At 41.6% G+C, this 20,389-nt stretch overlaps 1 protein-coding gene across 1 annotated transcript in view; it reads left to right on the top strand.

The window, feature by feature from the left end:
* The window catches only part of LOC113055593 (GTPase IMAP family member 8-like), a 28,735-nt gene extending 8,695 nt beyond the window's left edge, over nucleotides 1-20,040 (top strand). Inside the window, exons 4-7 of the mRNA XM_026222004.1 lie at nucleotides 17,937-18,746; nucleotides 18,820-18,876; nucleotides 19,023-19,127; nucleotides 19,273-20,040. Of these exons, the coding sequence (XP_026077789.1) occupies nucleotides 17,937-18,746; nucleotides 18,820-18,876; nucleotides 19,023-19,127; nucleotides 19,273-19,415 (1,115 nt within the window). The 3' untranslated portion in view covers nucleotides 19,416-20,040. The remainder of the gene's footprint in view (nucleotides 1-17,936; nucleotides 18,747-18,819; nucleotides 18,877-19,022; nucleotides 19,128-19,272) is intronic.
* Nucleotides 20,041-20,389: the final 349 nt, after the last annotated feature.

Here is a 20,389-nt window from a genome sequence, read left to right as displayed (position 1 = left end):
CTGCTCATGGAAGGGAGTAGAAGATTCGGGTAGCTTTCTAGTAGCAGTCCGATACTGGGAGGCTCCGAAGGACTGAGCTCTTGAATCTGGAAGGCAGGGATATGAAGTTGACTCTGATGATGGGTTTGCTTCTTTAGGTGGGGTACGATGTACCATCTGTTGTGTACCTCCTCTGCTCTCACTGAATTCCTGGTTTTGTCTGTGCTCATACCGTGCTGTGCTCAAAGTATAAGGATGTTTGTTACGTGGCTGATAACCTCCATAGTTCACTTCAAAATCATCAAAGCAGGCAGGGTGACGTGTCTGGCGTTTTGGCCGTACGGCCTCTGGAACAGTTCCTCTCTGATGCTCATCAACCATGCTGTCACTGTAGCAAATCACATCCGGCTCGAAGGACCACAATGTTTCCCGAAGAGACAGGATTAAACTAGTTAACTGGTAATATGTTGCATTCGCTACAGGATGTCAGTCATGACTCAGGGAGACAGTATCAGGTTGATGTAGATTTACTTGGATGTTTAGGAGTCAGAATCAGCAATCAGCACGGTATGGCATACAGGTATTTCTTTCTGTGGTTCCAATCTATACAATTAGATATATATGGATGTGGTTCTAAAATGAACAGAAAGAAGGAATAATTACTAACTGTAATATTATCATCCCAAATAGTACAGCATTATGCTCACACACTAAGACATTAGAACAATATTAAACTAACATTAGGATAATATATATTAGCAACAGAACATTAATCCGCTTTATGAAGTAGTCAACTGCAGCCATTGATTACGATTACAGAATGAATAGTCACCGTGAATAATCGCTTAATGCTTGACAAACTTCGTACAAATGATGTCTTTCACTACCAGTCAAGATTAGCTTAGCATTAGGATGAATCGTCACATATCACGGCATTAAACAGTGACTAGACACAATCTCAAAGTAACATCAATAATAAACAGTGCACTTACATATCGCCATTGACGCACACCAACTAAAACCACTCAGGAATAATCAGAACAGGTGAATTTAGCAGGAATCAAGCGCTAACAGTCCACATCTGACCGGAGCTTAAGGTAATTTCCTCATAACGCAATCGCAGCTACGGCTGATGCAACACTTGCAATGAACGTAAGTGAGGGTATACTGCCACATACTGGACATATTAGGTAATGCTTCTGAATTAACTATATACATACTTGATTCCTTGAGGGCCTTTTGTACAGTTACAAAACAAAAGTTGATAGATGCAGGCTACGCACACTTTAACTACACAGAAATCCTTGCAAAATTCCAATCAGACAACGAATGAGGAGATTTTGCTCAAGAGCAATGGATGACATGGCTGAGAAGAAAATATTTAAAGGGACAAAAAGTAACTTTTTAGGTATTTTATTATCTAAAATCAATATTTTTATTCATAAATATGCCCTCAATGTGGTACAAATACCTATGCCAATGTTTAAACTAATCCTCGTAAATGAAGAATTTATTATCTTTATATACATGGGACGGGTAGGTCGACGGAGGCTTCCATGTAGTTCCGCCATCTTGCAAAACTATAATAGCAGAGGGGGGGACAAAAAGTACTAAGCCAACGCGTTTCCACAACGCGTTTTCGGTCAGAGCCAGAAACGCAGGTGCAGAGCAGTGAGAGACGCTTGAAACTGCACCGGCAAGTTTAAAAGTCTGGATTGCATTCTTATTATGGACCATACATATGCCGCGCCACAGGAGAAGAAAACATCGTCGCCAAAACAGTCAAAAATAGAACGTAAAAGGAAACGTGACCGTAGATTACAGAAAACAAGAGTTAATGTAGGGGAAGCTTTTTCTAGGTGGAAAGAGCTAATGCTGGATAAAGATTTCAAAAGAGACGCTGAAGTGGCCAGTTTTCTGTGTTACAATCTATATTATAATATTTTTTTTATATCTAACAATGCACATAATTCAGAAAATATAAAGAATAAAGAAGACATAACTACTAATTACAATATTTCATGTTTTCCACAGTCAGTAATTCATACTGTAACATTCGTTTGTTAGTTGTCATGTTGCAGTTTGTTTGAAATAACACACCTGTTCACCTGAAGGAAAACTCGACAAAGTGCTATTAGAAGACATCCTGTGAAAGCTTTTTGGTACATATCGCCTACCGTAGATGCAACGCGCATTTGAAAAAGCGAGGCGCTGGAGAGCAAAATTAGTTTGAATGCAAAATACAATTTCACCACTAGATGGGAGTAATTCCTACTTACTGTCCCTTTAAGTGTAGGTATTATTTTGGTTTTTATGACCTACATGTACATTTTACCAGTTGTTACCTACAGTTTATACAAACATTATGGTCATCGACCAGTGATTGATATCTCAAACATAATAATAGCGGTTAGACGTTGGATTTTGGTTGAAAATGAAAATCGGGTTGACGTCTAAATCCAACGCCGTCAAGCTCCAATGTTGGGCAGATGCTGAATTTTGGCTGGAATAACCCCCCCCCCCCCCCAAAAAAAAAAAAAAACATTAAAAAAAGGTGAAATGCATGGCAGTACACATATTACCAGCATCACTTATTACTAACGAGTTTGACTTTATTTCTGTCAGATGTCTACAGAAGTTATTTTTGAGAATTAACAGAGGGTTAGATGTTGATGTTTTATTTGAAAATGTTTGGTCACCATAATTGTGATCAGTGTTTGCTTTAGTTGGGTAGTTTGACTTGTGGCTTAGTAAGTTTGTGGTTCCTGTAATAGTGTTTACCAAAACACATAATTTGTTATAAAAGGAGCCAGAAACAAAGATAAGGTGATATAGTTTTCATCATCATTAAGAAAAATGATTGAGAAAATTATATTTATCGTCATTGACCCAAAGGGGTTATTTATTATTAATGAACAATATTCAAGAGACAATACTTTCTTCCCTCAGATCAGACATTCTGAATTTTTATTTTTAAATACATTTTGGAAGAAAAAGTTTTCGAGACACATAGATAATCATCAATAATCAGTATATGAATATCAACAATGGTATTACGCCCTGCGCCTAAGGGTAGTAGAAAACTCTAAATAGGGCGTAATAAGACTGGGTTGTGGTGATGGAATCCCAAGAACGAGACACTCCGGTCGATAATCAAACAGGTACAAGATGTTAATCAGTATAAGTTATTAGATTTATTAAAAGTTAACAAGTGAAACAAAGAGCATCTCTCCAGGGTGTCCCAAAGGCCAAAATAACAAACAAAACAAATCTAGAAAGGAAAAGAGTAATAACTAACCTCAAGTAATAAAAGTAAAATACATCTTACTTCCCTAACTTCCTAACACAAAACAGAACCCAAACAAGATAGCCAAAACAAATCGGCAGGACACCCCTTTGCTCCACGTTCTAAACACACAAGGTTGAAAAGGCAAGAACGTGATCACTAGCATTTACTTGCTACTCAAAAGTGACAAATTTGATCATCGGCCGGAGAAGGGATCCAGGAGCTCTCAACCCAACCGCGTCCGAACCAATAATGAGCTCCCCGTTGAATGCCGGCAGCGTCCTTTTTAAAGTCCCCGCCTTGTCTCCACCACCAATGGCGATCGTACACCCAATCAGTAGGCATCCTATCAGAAACCAGATAGAGTAAGAGGGAGGAGAAAGTACACACACACACACAGCAGGAAAATCAGGTCGTAACACCCCCGGACACAAAGAATCTACTTCTAGTAGATTTACTCAAAACTAAACGACCGTGAAAGGGCGTCAGCAAGTACATTATCTTTTCCTTTTTTATAACGAATTTCCAGGTTAAAATCCTGGACAAAAAGTGACCAGCGCATGATCCGTTGATTCGAGTTCTTCATACGAGACAGGAAGACTAATGGGTTGTGATCAGTAAATACGATCACCGGAAGGGAGCTAGAACCAATGTACACCTCGAAGTGTTGCAACGCCATTAATAAGGCTAATGCCTCCTTCTCAATAGTGCTATAATTTAGTTGGTGTTTCAATAACTTTTTTGGGAAGCAAGCAACAGGATGCTCAACTCCATTCTCATCATCCTGCAACAGGACAGCGCCAGCACCGGTAGCACTCGCATCAACATCCATTTTGAAGGCACACTCATACCTTGGAGCAACCAAGACTGGAGCGCTACACAGAAGCGTTTAACAGAATCAAATGCAGTTTGACACTTAGCGGTCCATTCAAAATTTTGCGAAGCACGAAGCATATTGGTCAAAGGCAACACAACATCTGAGAAGTTTTTACAAAAACCCCGATAATAACCAGTCATGCCCAAAAATCTTCTGAGGTCACGTTTCGTACGGGGCACTGCAAACTCCACAATAGCTTGCACTTTTAGGGCAACAGGTCGAACTTGACCCTGTCCCACCCGTTTCCCCAGATAGGTAACAGTCGCCTTACCAAACTCGCATTTCACTAAATTAAGTGTAAGAGATGACTTTAGCAAGCGATCAAACACAATACTCAAAGTTTTTAGGTGTTCATCCCAGGTATTCGAATAAATCACGATGTCATCCAAGTAAGCCTTACAGCTATGAACCCCCTTTAGCACTTTATTCATCAAGCGCTGAAATGTAGCTGGGGCGTTGCGCAATCCAAACGCCATCACCCTGTAATTCAGAAATCATCCGGCGTCACAAAGGCAGATATTTCGGCCGCACGCTCCGTCAAGGGAACTTGCCAGTATCCCTTAAGCAGATCTAATTTAGTGACGAAGCGCGCAGAGCCTACCTTATCAATGCAATCCTCCATAAGCGGGAGGGGGAACGAATCTGGTTTTGTCACGGCATTTACTTTCCGGTAATCCGTACAAAATCGTTGTGTGCCGTCAGATTTAGGAACCAATAAGCACGGTGAACTCCAGGCGCTAGAACTCTGTACTGCGAGACCATTCTCAACAAGATACTTTACCTCAGCTTCCATGATTTTACGTTGAACAGGGTTCACTCTGTAAGCACTTTGCTTTATGGGTGAATGGTCACCTACATCAATATCGTGTTCCAAAACTTGAGTACGAGTAGGGATATCTGAAAACAGTCCCAAAGAAGAATTAATTATCCTAATAATATCATTTCGCTGAGGTTCAGATAAATGTACCAGATGAGAATTTAAACTCTCCAGGACCATAGAATTATTCAGTTTATCACCCGAGACTAGGGTATTATGCAAGCTCAACCCATCTTCGTCAACATCGCGGTCAGAAACGGATGCAGCCAAAGCTACAGGAACGATAACGGAGCTTTTTGACTCCACATCTTCCCCACGACCAACATACAACTTCAGCATATTTACGTGACACACACGGGTTTTTCTCCGTCGCTCGGGAGTTCGAATAACATAATTCGTGTCACTTAGCTTCTGATCAACGACGTACGGACCAGAGAATTTAGCTTGTAGTGCAGCACCCTGAACTGGCAGTAAAACTAGTACTTTATCCCCCTCAGAGAATGAACGAACCACAGCAGTCTTATCAAAACGTCTTTTCATTTTTGTCTGCGTACTCTCCAAAGCAGACTGAGCCAGTTTACAAGCATCATGCAGTCGCTCCCGAAAGCAACCGACATAATTAAGCAGATTACACTCAGATGACTTTTCAGAGAGCCAGTTCTCTTTCAGCATCTTCAGTGGGCCCCTCACTGTGTGCCCAAAAACCAATTGCGCCGGGCTAAACCCCAGCGACTCCTGAACGGTCTCACGGACAGCAAACATAAGTAAAGGCAGCCCTTCATCCCAATCCTTTCCTGACTCGACACAGTATTTACTCAACATGGACTTTAAGGTTTGATGAAACCTTTCGAGCGCTCCCTGCGTCTCAGGTCGGTACAGGCTAGACGTAACATGCGCAATCTTCAGCTGAGACAATACCTGTTTGAACAGTCGAGACATAAAATTAGTTCCCTGGTCCGTTTGGATCACTTTAGGAAAACCAAAAGTAGAAAAAAACGTAACCAGAGCTTTCACAACAGCTTTCGCTTTTAAAGAGCGTGACGGTACCGCCTCTGGATAGCGAGTAGTCGTGCACATGAGCGTAAGCAGATAGACATGCCCCGATCTAGTTCGCGGTAACGGCCCAACACAATCCAAGATTATCCGAGCAAAAGGCTCTCCCAAAACAGGAATAGGTTGAAGAGGTGCAGGACGGATGATTTGATTAGGCTTTCCTACAACCTGGCACACGTGACACGAACGACAATACTGAACCACATCAGATTTAATACCAGGCCAGAAAAAATAACGTAAGATTCGATAATAGGTTTTAGTAATTCCCAAATGGCCAGCAACATTATCATGAGCTATGCTCAAAACCTGGTTGCGTAAACATTTCGGTACTACGAGCTGGTAAACCGTATCCCAACTTAAACCATCCGACCTTGCTGGACTCCACTTTCTCTTCAACACATCACTGTCCCAAAAATATCCCACTGATTTACCTTCAATGTCTGTAAGAGTAAGCGCCCTTTTCCTGCAGCACAATAAAGAAGGGTCTTTCTGCTGTTCAGCAGAGATCAGAACCTTGTCAGCGGACAGCGACAACTCAGCCGACTCCATTCCAGCACCATTTCTCCTAGACAGCGCCTCAAAGTTGGGCAGCTCAGCTGTTACCACAGAACACTCAGTTTTCGCTCTACCCTCTGCGGCCATGAAGGTATCCGAAAGACAAATCGAATCATCAAACTTACGCGCTTGAGCGCGTGTAACTACACACGCCGTAAAAACCGAAGGAAATTCTGATGCTAACTCACCGGAAATAACAGGATCCAACACAGGATTTTCAATAACTTCGGGGATTGGGAGTACCTTTTCCCCGGCTAAATCGTTACCTACAATTAATGCAACACCACTTACAGGTAACTCATGACGTACTGCCAACTTTACAAAGCCTGTTACTAACCCGGATCGAATGTACACGTTATGCAACGGTACCTTTAACACACCCAATTCAATTCCTTGAATAAGAACATCAGAACCACAGTAACTTTTCTCAGAAAATGGCAGCGCCCTAGCTAACACGAACGATTGATTAGACCCTGTATCACGCAACATGGTTGCAGGAACCAAATCTTCTTCAGATCCACTAAGAGAAATCATTCCCTCACACACAAAAGGATCAAACGCTGCATCAATATACGAATTAAGTTGGCCACCGATCTTATGGACAAAACCGACACTTTTAGTTGACTTCCCCTTGTTTTTCTTTTTCAATGATGGACACGTCGCAATCAAGTGGTTAGGCTCATGGCAGTAAAAGCATTCACGAGTTTCGACAGGTAAAACTGGCTTAGGGAATTTCGAAACTTTAACGCTCTTCTCCAAAGGCATAGAAGAATATGTCTCACGACGTGCAGCAAACAGATTTTTGTGAGTCAACGAAAATGCGTCTGCACAAACGGCAGCTTCAGCAAGGGTACAAACTTTCTTTTCGTTTAAATAAACAACAATTTTGTCCGGCAAAGAGGTTTTAAAATCCTCAATCAACATCAACTCACGAAGTTGTTCTAAGTTAGCGACTCTGCTAGAACTACACCATCTATCAAAAAGCACGCTCTTCTCCCGAGCGTACTCCACGTAAGTTTGACTGGCAATTTTAACATGTGAGCGAAACTTTTGCCTATAGGCTTCTGGCACTAGTTCATAAGCCTTTAACACAGCATCCTTCAATTTATCATAATCCAAGGTGTCACTAACAGACAGAGTGGAGCAAATCTCCTGGGCTTTTCCGCTTAACTTGCACTGTATCATGAGAGGCCAAGCCTCTCTCGGCCAGCGCAACGCAACAGCTATACGCTCAAATGCGCCAAAGTACGAGTCCACCTCATTATCCCGAAATGCGGGCACCAAAGTGAGATGACGACTAACATCAAAATCATCTAAGTTAGAAGCCCCAAACAAAGGCGCCGAAGGTGGAGAATTACCAACATTGGGAGGAGTAGAAAGTGGCATCTGAGTTTTCACTAGCCCCAACGAACGACTGCCAGCTTGCGTCTCTAACTCGCATTGCCTAAAACGCAACAGCTGAGTAGTATGTTCCTGACGTTTAATCTCTAGATCTAATTGCTTTAACTGAATAGCCAGCCTCAAATCCTCAGTGTTTACGCCGCTAAGTGAACGCAGCATTGGATCGGACTCTGGAGCTTCAGTATTAACTTCATCCCCTGTCGCTGCATTCATTCCTACCTCAACGTTCGGTCTAGGCTGTAAAATACCCTGCTGTATTAACGCCGCCTCAATTACGTCTCGTACAACTTGCTTCCTAGCAGTTTTTATAACCGGAACACTATAAAAGTCAGCGACCAAATACAAGTCAGTCTTTCGACAGGACTCCAAGAGCTCACGCGAAGGATCCTGCTTAAATGCTTCTATACTAAACTCCATATAAACCAGCCTTACACTTCCCCACCACCCATGAAAAAACTGCCAGTCAAAATATAGAATATAGATTGTACTTACCAGCAGAGCCGCAAACCCCTTAATTCGCATCGAACGAATAACAAACAAAAACAAGTCAATAGAATTGGATGAGCCCCCAATTATTACGCCCTGCGCCTAAGGGTAGTAGAAAACTCTAAATAGGGCGTAATAAGACTGGGTTGTGGTGATGGAATCCCAAGAACGAGACACTCCGGTCGATAATCAAACAGGTACAAGTATAATCAGTATAAGTTATTAGATTTATTAAAAGTTAACAAGTGAAACAAAGAGCATCTCTCCAGGGTGTCCCAAAGGCCAAAATAACAAACAAAACAAATCTAGAAAGGAAAAGAGTAATAACTAACCTCAAGTAATAAAAGTAAAATACATCTTACTTCCCTAACTTCCTAACACAAAACAGAACCCAAACAAGATAGCCAAAACAAATCGGCAGGACACCCCTTTGCTCCACGTTCTAAACACACAAGGTTGAAAAGGCAAGAACGTGATCACTAGCATTTACTTGCTACTCAAAAGTGACAAATTTGATCATCGGCCGGAGAAGGGATCCAGGAGCTCTCAACCCAACCGCGTCCGAACCAATAATGAGCTCCCCGTTGAATGCCGGCAGCGTCCTTTTTAAAGTCCCCGCCTTGTCTCCACCACCAATGGCGATCGTACACCCAATCAGTAGGCATCCTATCAGAAACCAGATAGAGTAAGAGGGAGGAGAAAGTACACACACACACACAGCAGGAAAATCAGGTCGTAACAAATGGTGACATGCTCCATGCAGCAATGCATGCTGGGAGCCACTATAGTATAAAACACATGGCTCCCAGCATGCATTGCTGCATGAAGCATGTCACCATTGTTGAGATTCATACGCTGATTGTTGATGTATGTGTGTGTCAGCGTAGGCTAAGGTTTTTGAGCTCATGTTTGTTAAAAGATTTTAACCGATTGTTATAATACTTCTGGATCTCATGTGGCAGAAACGCAGGGTTTGTACTATGAATGTACTAATGGAACAACATAATTGTTAGATTAAAAAACATCAGCAAATCAGGTTATTTCATGATGATTATAAAACCATTAACAGGTAACAACCATCACTTGATCTCATGTCACTTTAGCTTTCTTTGATGCTGCAAATGTCCTCGACAAACATACTGTCACAGCAGCCACAATAGCCAAAACATATAATAAGTGTTAAGAGCTCAACTAATGGAAACACTAATCACTGTTATGGTGTTTAACTGTTATATGTTATGGAAATTAAACACATTAGAGATAAACCCCTGTTAATTTTCAATAAGAGCTTTTGTAGATGTCTAACATAAAGTCAGTCTGGTTAGTAATACGTGAAGCTGGTTATGCTGTTGTGGAGTTGTTTAATCCTCCTCTGCTGATATCTTGAGATATTTAATGTGCTGCCATGCATTTCCCCCATTGTTGCAGTGTGGTGCTTATTCCAACCAAAATTCAACATCTGTCTGATGTCGGAGTTTGACGTCACACAAAGTTGGGTTTAGACGTCAACCGACTTTAATTTTCAACCAAAATATCACGTCTGACTGATGTTGGATTAGTTGGAGTCCAACGTCTTCCTGACGTCACATTGATGCACTGTGCCTGCTGGGTGGTGTTTCTTTGTCTTCTTCACTTGTGTATTTTTGAAAATTTTGTACAGAAGATGCATACTAGCACCCTCTATCATAAAACAATGAAAACACAGATTCTAGGAGTATAGCTCAAATATATTTAGACTTTTTGTAAGTGTAAGTCAAGTATACTTAAACGTAATTTTAAGTATCTTTCTGAGAAGTACATATAGAGCATTTTTTAGAAGTACATAATAAAAAAGAAGCCTATTTTTAGTTTAAAAGAAGCCTATTTTTAGTTTAAAAGAAGTATACTAACAGCACACTTGAATAAACTTCTTTTTCGTAAGGGAAGTCAAGTCACCATTATTTATATAACACTTTAAACAAAATACATTGCGTCAAAACAACTGAACAACATTCATTAGGAAAACAGTGTGTCAATTATGCCAAATGATAGTTAAAGGCAGTTCATCATTGAATTCAGTGATGTCATCTCTGTTCAGTTAAAAAGTGTCTGTGAATTTATTTGCAATCAAGTCAACGATATCGCTGTAGATGAAGTGACCCCAACTAAGCAAGCCAGAGGCGACAGTGACAAGGAACCGAAACTCCATCGGTAACAGAATGGAGAAAAAACCTTGGGAGAAACCAGGCTCAGTTGGGGGGCCAGTTCTCCTCTGACCAGACGAAACCAGTAGTTTAATTCCAGGCTGCAGCAAAGTCAGATTGTGACTGTGAAATTTTCTTACTGCGGTTGTTTGATGAACTTGTGAAAATCTGGAGCGAGAGAGAGGAGAGGAGAAAAGAAAACAGTGATAGGTTTGAAAGAAACGCTAATGACAAGCTAACAAGTGCTAACGCTTTGCCAACCTGTTTAATGTAACCTGTTTAATGTGTAGTGGGAACTTTGGGTACATAGCCTTATCTGGGAGTCTGCCCAGACTCTAGGCATGAATCATTGACCAAAAATGTGTGCAGGTCCCCTACCCTCTTGATGGAGGCCAGTGCAAGTAGGAGCAGAGTTTTCAATGAAAGAACTTTAGCTCAACTGAATGTAGTATCCAAATTCCTAAGCATATCCAAATCCGCAGAACAACTTGATGATGTGACAGAAAATATGGACTCTCTCTTTTTGTATAATTTTAAATACAGTTGCTCCTTTACACTTAAGGAAGGTTAAGGAAGGTTAAGTTGGACACTGTGGTATAATGAGCATACTCACACCCTAAAGACAGCAGCCCGGAAAATGGAGCACAGCTGGAGGAAAACAAAACTAAAGGTATTTTGTATTGCTTGATGGGAATGAAACCTATCCTACAGAAAAGCATTAAAAACTGCTAGATCTAATTACTTTTGTCTCTTTTAGAAGAAAACAAACATAACCCCAGGTATTTATTCAATATAGTGGCTAAATTAACGAAAAATTTCCAAACATCACAGCAATAATGACTTTATGAACTACTTTACTTCTAAGATCGACACTATTAGAGATAAAATTGTAACCATGCAGCCATCAGCTGCAGTATCTAATCGGACAGTGCACTATATATCCCCCGAGGAACAGTTCCACTCATTATCTACTATAGGAGAGGAAGAATTGTATACACTCTATTCCATCTAAGCTCCTAAAAGAGGTGCTTCCAGAAGTCATAGATCCTCTTCTGACTATTATTAATTCCTCACTGTCATTAGAATATTTCCCCAAAACCTTCAAACAAGCTGTTATTAAGCCTCTCATAAATAAAACACAAAATGACCTCAAAGAACTAGTTAATTATAGACCGATCTTGAATCTCCCTTTTCTCTCCAAGATACTAGAAAAGGTTGTATCCTCACAATTATATTTCTTCTTAGAGAAAAAATGGTATATGTGAGGATTTTAAGTCAAGATTTAGACCATATCATAGTACTGAGACTGCTCTCCTTAGAGTTACAAATGAACTGCTTTTATCATCTGATCGTGGTTGTATCTCTCTATTAGTGCTATTGGATCTCAGTGCTGCATTTGACACTATTGACCACAAAAGTTTTTTGCATAGACTAGAACACTTTGTTGGCATCAATGGAAGTGCATTAGCATAGTTTAAATCATACTTATATGACTGCCATCAATTCGAAGCAGTGAATGATGAGGTATCATATCGATCACAAATACAGCATGGAGTACCTCAAGGCTCAGTATTAGGGCCGTTACTCTTCACACTTTACATGTTACACCTGGGAGATATCATCATCGGTGTTAGCTTTCAGTGCTGATGATACTCAGCTCCATATTTCTGTGAAGCTTGGAGAAACATACCAATTTGAAAAGCTACCGGAATGCATAGTCGATATAAAAAACTGAATGACAAGTAACTTCTTGCTGCTACATTCTGAAAAAAACTGAGGTTTTAATCATAGGACCTCAAAACTCTGTAACTCTGTAATAACCTTGAACACTTTCTAAGACTTGCCGCGGCAGCTGTGTTATATTGCATCCTTTGCCAAATGTTCCCACATTCATAGAACAAATGTAAGTGAGATCTTTTTGGAGAAGCAATCAGGTATACCTGAGCGGCTTCGTAACGCCAAATCAGCTGGTTTGTCAGGGGATGGAGTCGCCATTGTCCTGGGAGCATTGCTCGAGACAGCTTGTTGGCTGCACGGTTGAGCAGGCCTGGAATGTGAACAGCACAAAGTGACCTCAAAACCAAAGGAGGAGGTGGCAGGCAAGTTGTGACATGCGATGGGAGTGCAATCCACCTTGTTGGTTAATGTACGCAATGGTCACTGTGTTGTCCATTCAGACCAGCATGTTCTTGCCTCGTAAATGACCTCTGAAATGGTTCAAGGCAAGTCACACTGCTAACAACTCCAAGCCATTGATGTGCCTGTGCAGCTGAGGGCCCGTCCAAACTCCTGAGTCTGCACCAGCCGGTGGTGGAGTCATCTGTGTAAACCACAGTATGCCTGGAGACCTGCTCTAGGGGCACCCCTGCCCGGAGGAACACAAAATCATATGTAACAGGCAGACTGGTGTAAGTGCCACTGCGGCAACCATATGCCCTATGAGCCTCTGAAAAAGTTTCAGTGGGACCACTGTCCTGCCCTTGAACACATGCAAGCTGGCAAGCACTGACCGTGCATGTTCCTCAGTGAGGCATGCTGTGTGTTTGAATGAATTCAACTCCATACCGAGAAAAGAGATCCTCTGCATCGGGGAGATTTTGCTCTTTTCCTTGTTGACCCGAAGGCCCAACAGGCTGTGGTGCCGGAGCACCAGGTCCCTGTGCTCGCACAACTGATCTTGAGACTGTGCTAGAATGCAAACACCCTGCTCTCTGAGGGGAATAAGAGCCACCTCTGTGAAGACACGGGGAGGGACAGGCTGAAGGGCAAGACCTTGTACTGATATGCCCATCCTTCGAATGCAAACTGCAGAAAAGTTATGTGGTGTGAAAGGATCGACACATGGAAGTATGCGTCCTTCAGATTGATCACTGCAAACCAATCTCGTGGACGAACTAAGATGCATTTCTGCATCAACATCTTGAAAGGTAGCTGATGAGCGGCCCTGTTCAAAACTCCCCAATCCAAGATTGGCCGTAACCCACTGCCTTTCTTGGGTATAATGAAGAAAGGGCTGTAAAACCCGTCCTCATATTGGCTGGAGGGACCAGCTCTATTGCGTTCTTCGACAGCTCATCTCTGCCCATAGGACAGGGGCATCAGCTACTTTTTCTTTAGTGAAGCGGACACCGCTGTACTTGGGGGAATACCGGGTGAACTGAATTGCATAGCTGATGCTGATGGTCTGCAGAAGCCTGCAAGATGGGCTGAGTAGCTCTGACCAGGCACTTAGAAACTTTACAAGCAGGACTAGTAGAACCACAGCCATACCCGCAGAGGGCACCGAGGTGGAATACAGGGACCCAACTTGGGTATTCTGTGAGCAGGCCGGAGTGTGGCCGTGAGGCCAATGGCGGGATAAAAGGAAACAAAAGATTCTCCACCCGGCCCTCCTCAGGGGGAGGGAGTGGTGTGTTTTGCCATCCCCCAAAGAGCAGATCCCTCCATCTCTGGGTCTCCTGTCTCAAGGCCTCTTGCTTTTCCGTTTGCCGCCAAGTTTCGCAGGGGTCTGGACAAGTGGGACAGCCTGCCTGTTTCCCGTTTCCACGGCGCTGCTTTACTGGAGGCTGCTGCAGTGCAGGAGTGGGGGCAGATTGCAGGGGCCTCGGGAGGATGTGTCTGATCGTCTCTGTCTGTGCCTGGGCAGTCGAGAACCGCTGGGCAAAGGTCTCGACCGCGTCGCTGAAGAGGCCGGTCTAGGGCAGAAGGGTATTGAGGAACCAAACCTTGTCTGTGTCCCTCATGTCTCCCAGACACAGCCAGAGATGGTGCTCCTGGACCACAAGAGTGGTGTCGCATGACCCAGAGAACTCTTGATCTTTGTCACTTGGAGTGTGAGGTAAGTGATGGTTCAGAGTTATTTTCAGAACTTATGGTTTGTGACCACCCATGTGCAGGTCCTTCAGTGCCTTGGCCTGGTGCACCTGCTGTAACATCATAGCTTGTAAGACAGAAGCAGCTTCCATCAACCCACATAGGCACTGCCGATTAAACTAGACAAATGCCTACAGAAGAAAGCACTGGGTCTCCATGCCAGGAGGAGTTGGACTTAGGACACAATTGCATTGTTACCACCTGCTCCACCAGCGGGATCACCAAATACCCCTTCGCTGCACTGCAGACGAGGGTGGTGAGGGAGGAGGAGCCCACCAGCCAGTTTCTGGCTGTCCACCACTTGGTAAGCTCATCATGCACTTCCAGGAAGAAAGGCACTGGGGCAAGATGCTGAGAACCAGCGTGAGCCACCCCGAGAAACCAATCTTCCAGCCTCGAGGGCTCGGGATGTGGTGGAGGATTTCCACTTGAGCTCTACCCTCTCTGCGGCCTGGGAAAGCATAGCTGCCATCTCCAGATCTGATTCAGGCTTTACCACCATCCTGGAGGGTGCAGCACGGCCGAATCTTCATCCGACAGCTCTCCCTCCTATGCTGAGATTGAAATCTGATTGGGAGGAGGTCTACTGGATACTGCTGGTACACTCTTTGAAGATGGCCTAGCACATTCCATGGGTTGCTCAACTGGATCGGAGGAGCAAGAGGAGCAATGGTGCCCAGAGTGTTGGTTCCTTGCATGGTGTGCCACCACTATAATCCTCAAACCACCCACACTACTTCTGGAAGTGGTTCTCATCTGACTGTCAGAATGAGCCCCAGATCGTGGCAGAGGCTACAGGACTAAGCCCCCCTGCAGGTAGAGGAGCCTGGTTTCGCATCATTGGGTTAAAGTAAGCCACAGTTGGGGAGGTGCTATGTAGGGCTGGGTACCGAACTTCGATGCCTTTATGGTATCGAACAAAAAACTTTGATACTATGAGTATCGGAAAATTATTTATCTTTCAGTGCCAAATTTCGGTTCCAAAACCCAAGCGGCCGTTTTTCTTTTTTTTTTCTTTTTTTTTTTCTTTTTTTGCTAAGCGGCTGTGTCTGTGTGAGCTTGTAGCATACGTGCATGATAAGACCCAAATTCGCCGTGATTGGCTGTCCACCACAACATGACGTGACGGGACGGGATGGGGAGGATTTCAGAAAAAACTCGCAGTCACACAACACAACTGTAGTTGTTTTTTCTCAAAACGTTTCCAGCTACACTTTATTAAAGTCATGCCGAGTCAGCAATGTGCAACATATGCAATAATAGTATTGCAACCAAAGCCGGTGTTAATGATGCATTTGTTTGGATGAGTGTTTTGCCCTCCCTCCCTGTTTAGTTTGGTTTACTCTATTGCGTATATTGAAACGCCCCCTTTCACGTCATCTAAAAAACAGAGAGAGAGAGAGAGAGAGACAGATTTTTCCGGTACAGCGAATTTCGATACTCGAAAGATGAATTCATTCTCTGTACACGCATTGTCTGAAATGCTGCTCACAGCCCGTGCTTTGAATGAGTGAGCGCAAGCTCCGAACACGCGCGAATTGTTTAAAACGCTTGAATCAGCAATATTTAGAAACAAATGCAAATGATCGGATATGATCCGTTTCACCCCTTCAAGCGAGTGAACAACGCGAAGCAAGTGAAGTTAGGAATTTTACATCACTATTCACGATAGCCCATCGGACTGGAAAACACAATAGCACCAGGAGTTGGGGCTAACGATTTTGCGAGCCCTGCACCTCAGATCTATTTGTGAAACACTGGTTTCCACACTGGTTTCATTTAAACAAAATAAATGATTATTTTAAAACATTGACTCAAAAGAATTATGGGTTCACTAATCTGATCATGAACTTGCATTACAGAGTCAAAGATTAGCTATTATTGAACATCTCGAATGAATAAAGACTTCAAGTTCATCTGTAAAGCACATAAAGCTATTGTTTGAGTCTATTTCATGCATGATTCGCATGGATCTGCTAACTGAATGCAAAGTGTGAGTTCTAGGAGAATGTTTGTGTCTTGATGAGCATGTATCACTCACTAGAAGTCGCTAAATGAACAGCTGTTGTTTTGTTTTTTTCAACGGAGGATCAGTTGCCCTATTGGTTAAAATCCCCTAACTGTTTACTTAAATATAAAATTAATAAATGACATAAAAACAGGGGTGTTTGCGTTATGATGGGGTGGGCTGCTGTGGGCCAGAAAGCCTGGGCAACTTTTTGGTCCCAGTCCGCCGCTGAATAGCACACCCCTATCCAAAAAGCACAACCTGTTGTATTAATAATGTTAAGTGTGAAGTGTTACCAGAATTTGTTTTAATTAAGGTGAAAAATAAAAGTTTTGTGTTTAGTGTATTTGTGCTGATGTTGAAATGGATTTCAAAACATATGGTATCGAAAAAAGTATCGTTAGGAACCGGTATAGAAACTGAGGTATCGAAATTGGCACCGGATCGAAAGATTTTGAACAATACCCAGCCCTAGTGCTATGTTAACCTATAGTTGGGTTACTTGTTGTTGTTTTTTAACACAACATTTTTAGTGAGATTAAACTAAAATTATTGCCTTTTAAATACATACAAATCATAGAACGTGTATCATGTATTATTGTGGGTGAAATTACTCTTGAAAAATTTTGCTGTATTCAACTGCGCATGCCCAGTAGAGCCAACGTATACCTTCTAGCCTTAACCGCGTGCATGCGTCATATCCAGAACTTAGCGTGTGTGTGTGCTGTGCCAAGGCATTAGTCATTTAAATCTTTGAGCAAAGACATAATGTCAGCAAACAGCAGCATTTTTAAAGTAAATAAAATTTAAATAAAGTACATAATTTGACCCTACAGCTCCACACTCAGTCCAAGAGAACCAGTGTCCTTTAGAGTTTAGCTCCCTAATTATACACACTTGAACCAGCTAATCAAACTCTTACTAGACACACTAGAAACTTCCAGATATGTGTGTTACAGCCAGTTGGAGCTAAACTTTTCAGGGCATTGGCCCTCCAGGATCTAGTTTGGAGACCCCTGTCCTACAGAGTTGTTAATTTGCACATGCTTCTTGATAATAATAAAAATAAAAATGTAAAGTAATTTTCTTAGAATAGGATATATGCTCTCTCTCACATCAATAATTGCATGCATTGGCTCTATTGAAGCGATATCCAAATTCGTCGGTCACTGACGTGACATTGAGAGTGACCGACTGAAAGGGAACATCTGTATTGCAGATGAGCAAACACTGTAAAAAATAACTGATGCAGACGTGTGTTTTCAGGGTTCTATAATTGTTACCTACTTTAAGTAAAAAATAAATAAATCCTTTACTCTAAAAATTGGCCCAATGTTCAAGAACTGGCTTTGAATGGTAGGGGTAAACATGCAAATAGGATCTTTTAGTTTCTCATCTCAACTGTCCTTTTATTTCAGCGTATGTGCATCATCTACAGGAGATCAGAGTTGTCTTGCTGGGATGGGTTCTGGGTGGAAAGAGTTCAGCTGGAAACACCATCTTGAACCGGGATGAATTTGCCACAGGAGGAAGAACCGGAGAGGGTAAGAGAGGATTTGGAGATGTAGATGGAAGGAAGATGACGGTTTTGGACACTCCAGGCTGGTGGAAGTACTTTGCATCGGAACTCAACCCAGATTTCATTAGATCTGCGATCTTAGGAAGTGTTTTAGAGTGTAAGAAGTTCCCTCATTCCATGCTGCTCGTGATCCCAGCAGATACATCATTTCAGGAAGAACAAAAGAGGATCACTGAGCAAAATATGTCAATCCTGGGAGATGACGTCTGGAGACACACTATAGTTCTGTTTACCTGGGGTGACAGATTTAAAGATATCTCAATCGAGCAGCACATTGAGAGTGAAGGTGAAGCTCTTCAGTGGCTGATTGAGAAATGTGGAAACAGATATCACGTCTTTGACAACACAGACAAGAACAATCGAGATCAAGTCACAGAGCTGCTGCAGAAGATTGATGAGATGGCAGCAGAAAACAGTCTGTTTTGCTTCAACAAGAGGAAAAACCGTGATGAGAAAAGCTGTCCGAAAACTGACAAACAGGAGGATCTGAACATGGAGATCAGACTGAAGGATGTCTGTCAGTATCTGGATGAAGGGTTTGAGAGAAAAACTGAAGAGATAAAAAGGAAGATAGAAAAGTTATGCATGGATGTCATGGAAGAATGTCTAAACTGTGATGAATGTGGCAGTATGAATAATCCTCTTAACTGTAAGTTTTCACTCACTTTCATGTTCTCTCATTTGTATAGATTAAAATGTTCAACTCTATTTTTCATTTGTAGTTCAGAATAAACCTCCTCATGCCCTAAAAGAAGTGATTATTCCACTTGAGGACAACAGTAAGTGAGATTTTTTAATTATGTTTTAAAATAACTACACAAAAAAAAAAAAAAAAACATTAAAACCAAAAGTGGATATTCAGGATTTCCATCAGTTTGTGGTGAGAATTATTCTGTGGTGTGAGCAGTGATGACATGTCTTTCAGTTCCTGAGCCGATTACAGCACTTCTGCAGAGAGAGTTCAACAGATGGGAAAGTATAATCATAGATGGTGTTCAGGAAAGTTTGCAAGACATAAAATCATCATTTGGTAAGTCATTCTAATGGAGTAGATGAAACTGAGTGTTTGTGTCCCACAGAGAAATCATTGAAGCATTGTTTAACATAATAGTTGGCACATCTAAAATGCATCTTTGTTCTGAACTCACATTAACATTTTAATGTCATATTTTCAGAGCTCTCTCAGGCTGAGAAGAGGCAAATGTCAATGCAAGCTGTTGATAGATGGTTACAAAATTACAACCATTATGTTATACATACTGTTGATAAAATACAAGCTCCAGAATCAAGGATCAGGACAAAGAGACTGAAGACATGATGACACTGTACAGTACAGAGTTTGTACCGTCAAATGTTTTATAAATGCAAAATCAAACTCATAGCCTTGAGATTTTGCTCTATATAAACATGGCTGAATAACTGCGGCCTTGTGTTTACGGCTAAACTGATATACTGTAGAGTGATATCCACAACTAGGAGTGTGATATTGTTCATATATACACATTTTTATAAAATGTGTACACAGTGGTTTTAAATCTGATGCACCTCCTATTGAATTCTATGTATACTCTGTCTATTTTGTTGATGCATGTTTATATATTTGTTTTTCGTGCAGGTTCTTTACTAAGAATAATTCTGTAAACATCATCATGTATCCAGCCTTTGTGTGTGATAATAATGCTTTTGTTGTATTGATGTGCTGATACTACAGTAGTTACCGGTTCTGACATGACTTTTTGGATTGATAAATGCACTTAATTTAAATGCACATGTTTTCTACATGCAAACCTTTAGTAAACTACAGCCTTATAGTGATCAAAATAGCAGCTATTCAGATTTTCTATTCTATTCTTTTCTGTATTTTCATTTAATTCTACTGTTAGTGATGTTCCTTTGAAGGAGTATTGTTGTTTATGAATTATATTTTCTCTTGAATTCAAAAAAATAAAGACTCAGCTGTTATGAATCTGATTCTGCTCATTTATTTCTACTTAATCGCAATTATTGTATAAGTATAAATTCTGGTCTGGAGATATGGAAAAACAAAAGGATGCTGGATTTATGTTGTTATGTGGAACTGTTGACAGGAGGTACAAAGAGAGAAATTGCTTTAATGTGTGGCTGCTTTTACGGTTAAGAAAATTTGAAAGATATACCCATACATCATTTGCATCGGATTCAAAATTTTCACACAAAAGTACGTTGAAAGAAGGCATCACAATGATTAACAGTACAGTCATCCTGGTGCAATATGAGGCTCAGAGATTTGGTCAAGAACATAAAAGTGAAAGA

The sequence above is a fragment of the Carassius auratus genome, chromosome 36 (genome assembly GCF_003368295.1).
Source record: "Carassius auratus strain Wakin chromosome 36, ASM336829v1, whole genome shotgun sequence".
Lineage (NCBI taxonomy): Eukaryota > Metazoa > Chordata > Actinopteri > Cypriniformes > Cyprinidae > Carassius > Carassius auratus.
Note: the sequence above shows the minus strand (reverse complement) of the source record. Positions and strands in the feature narration are given on the sequence as shown.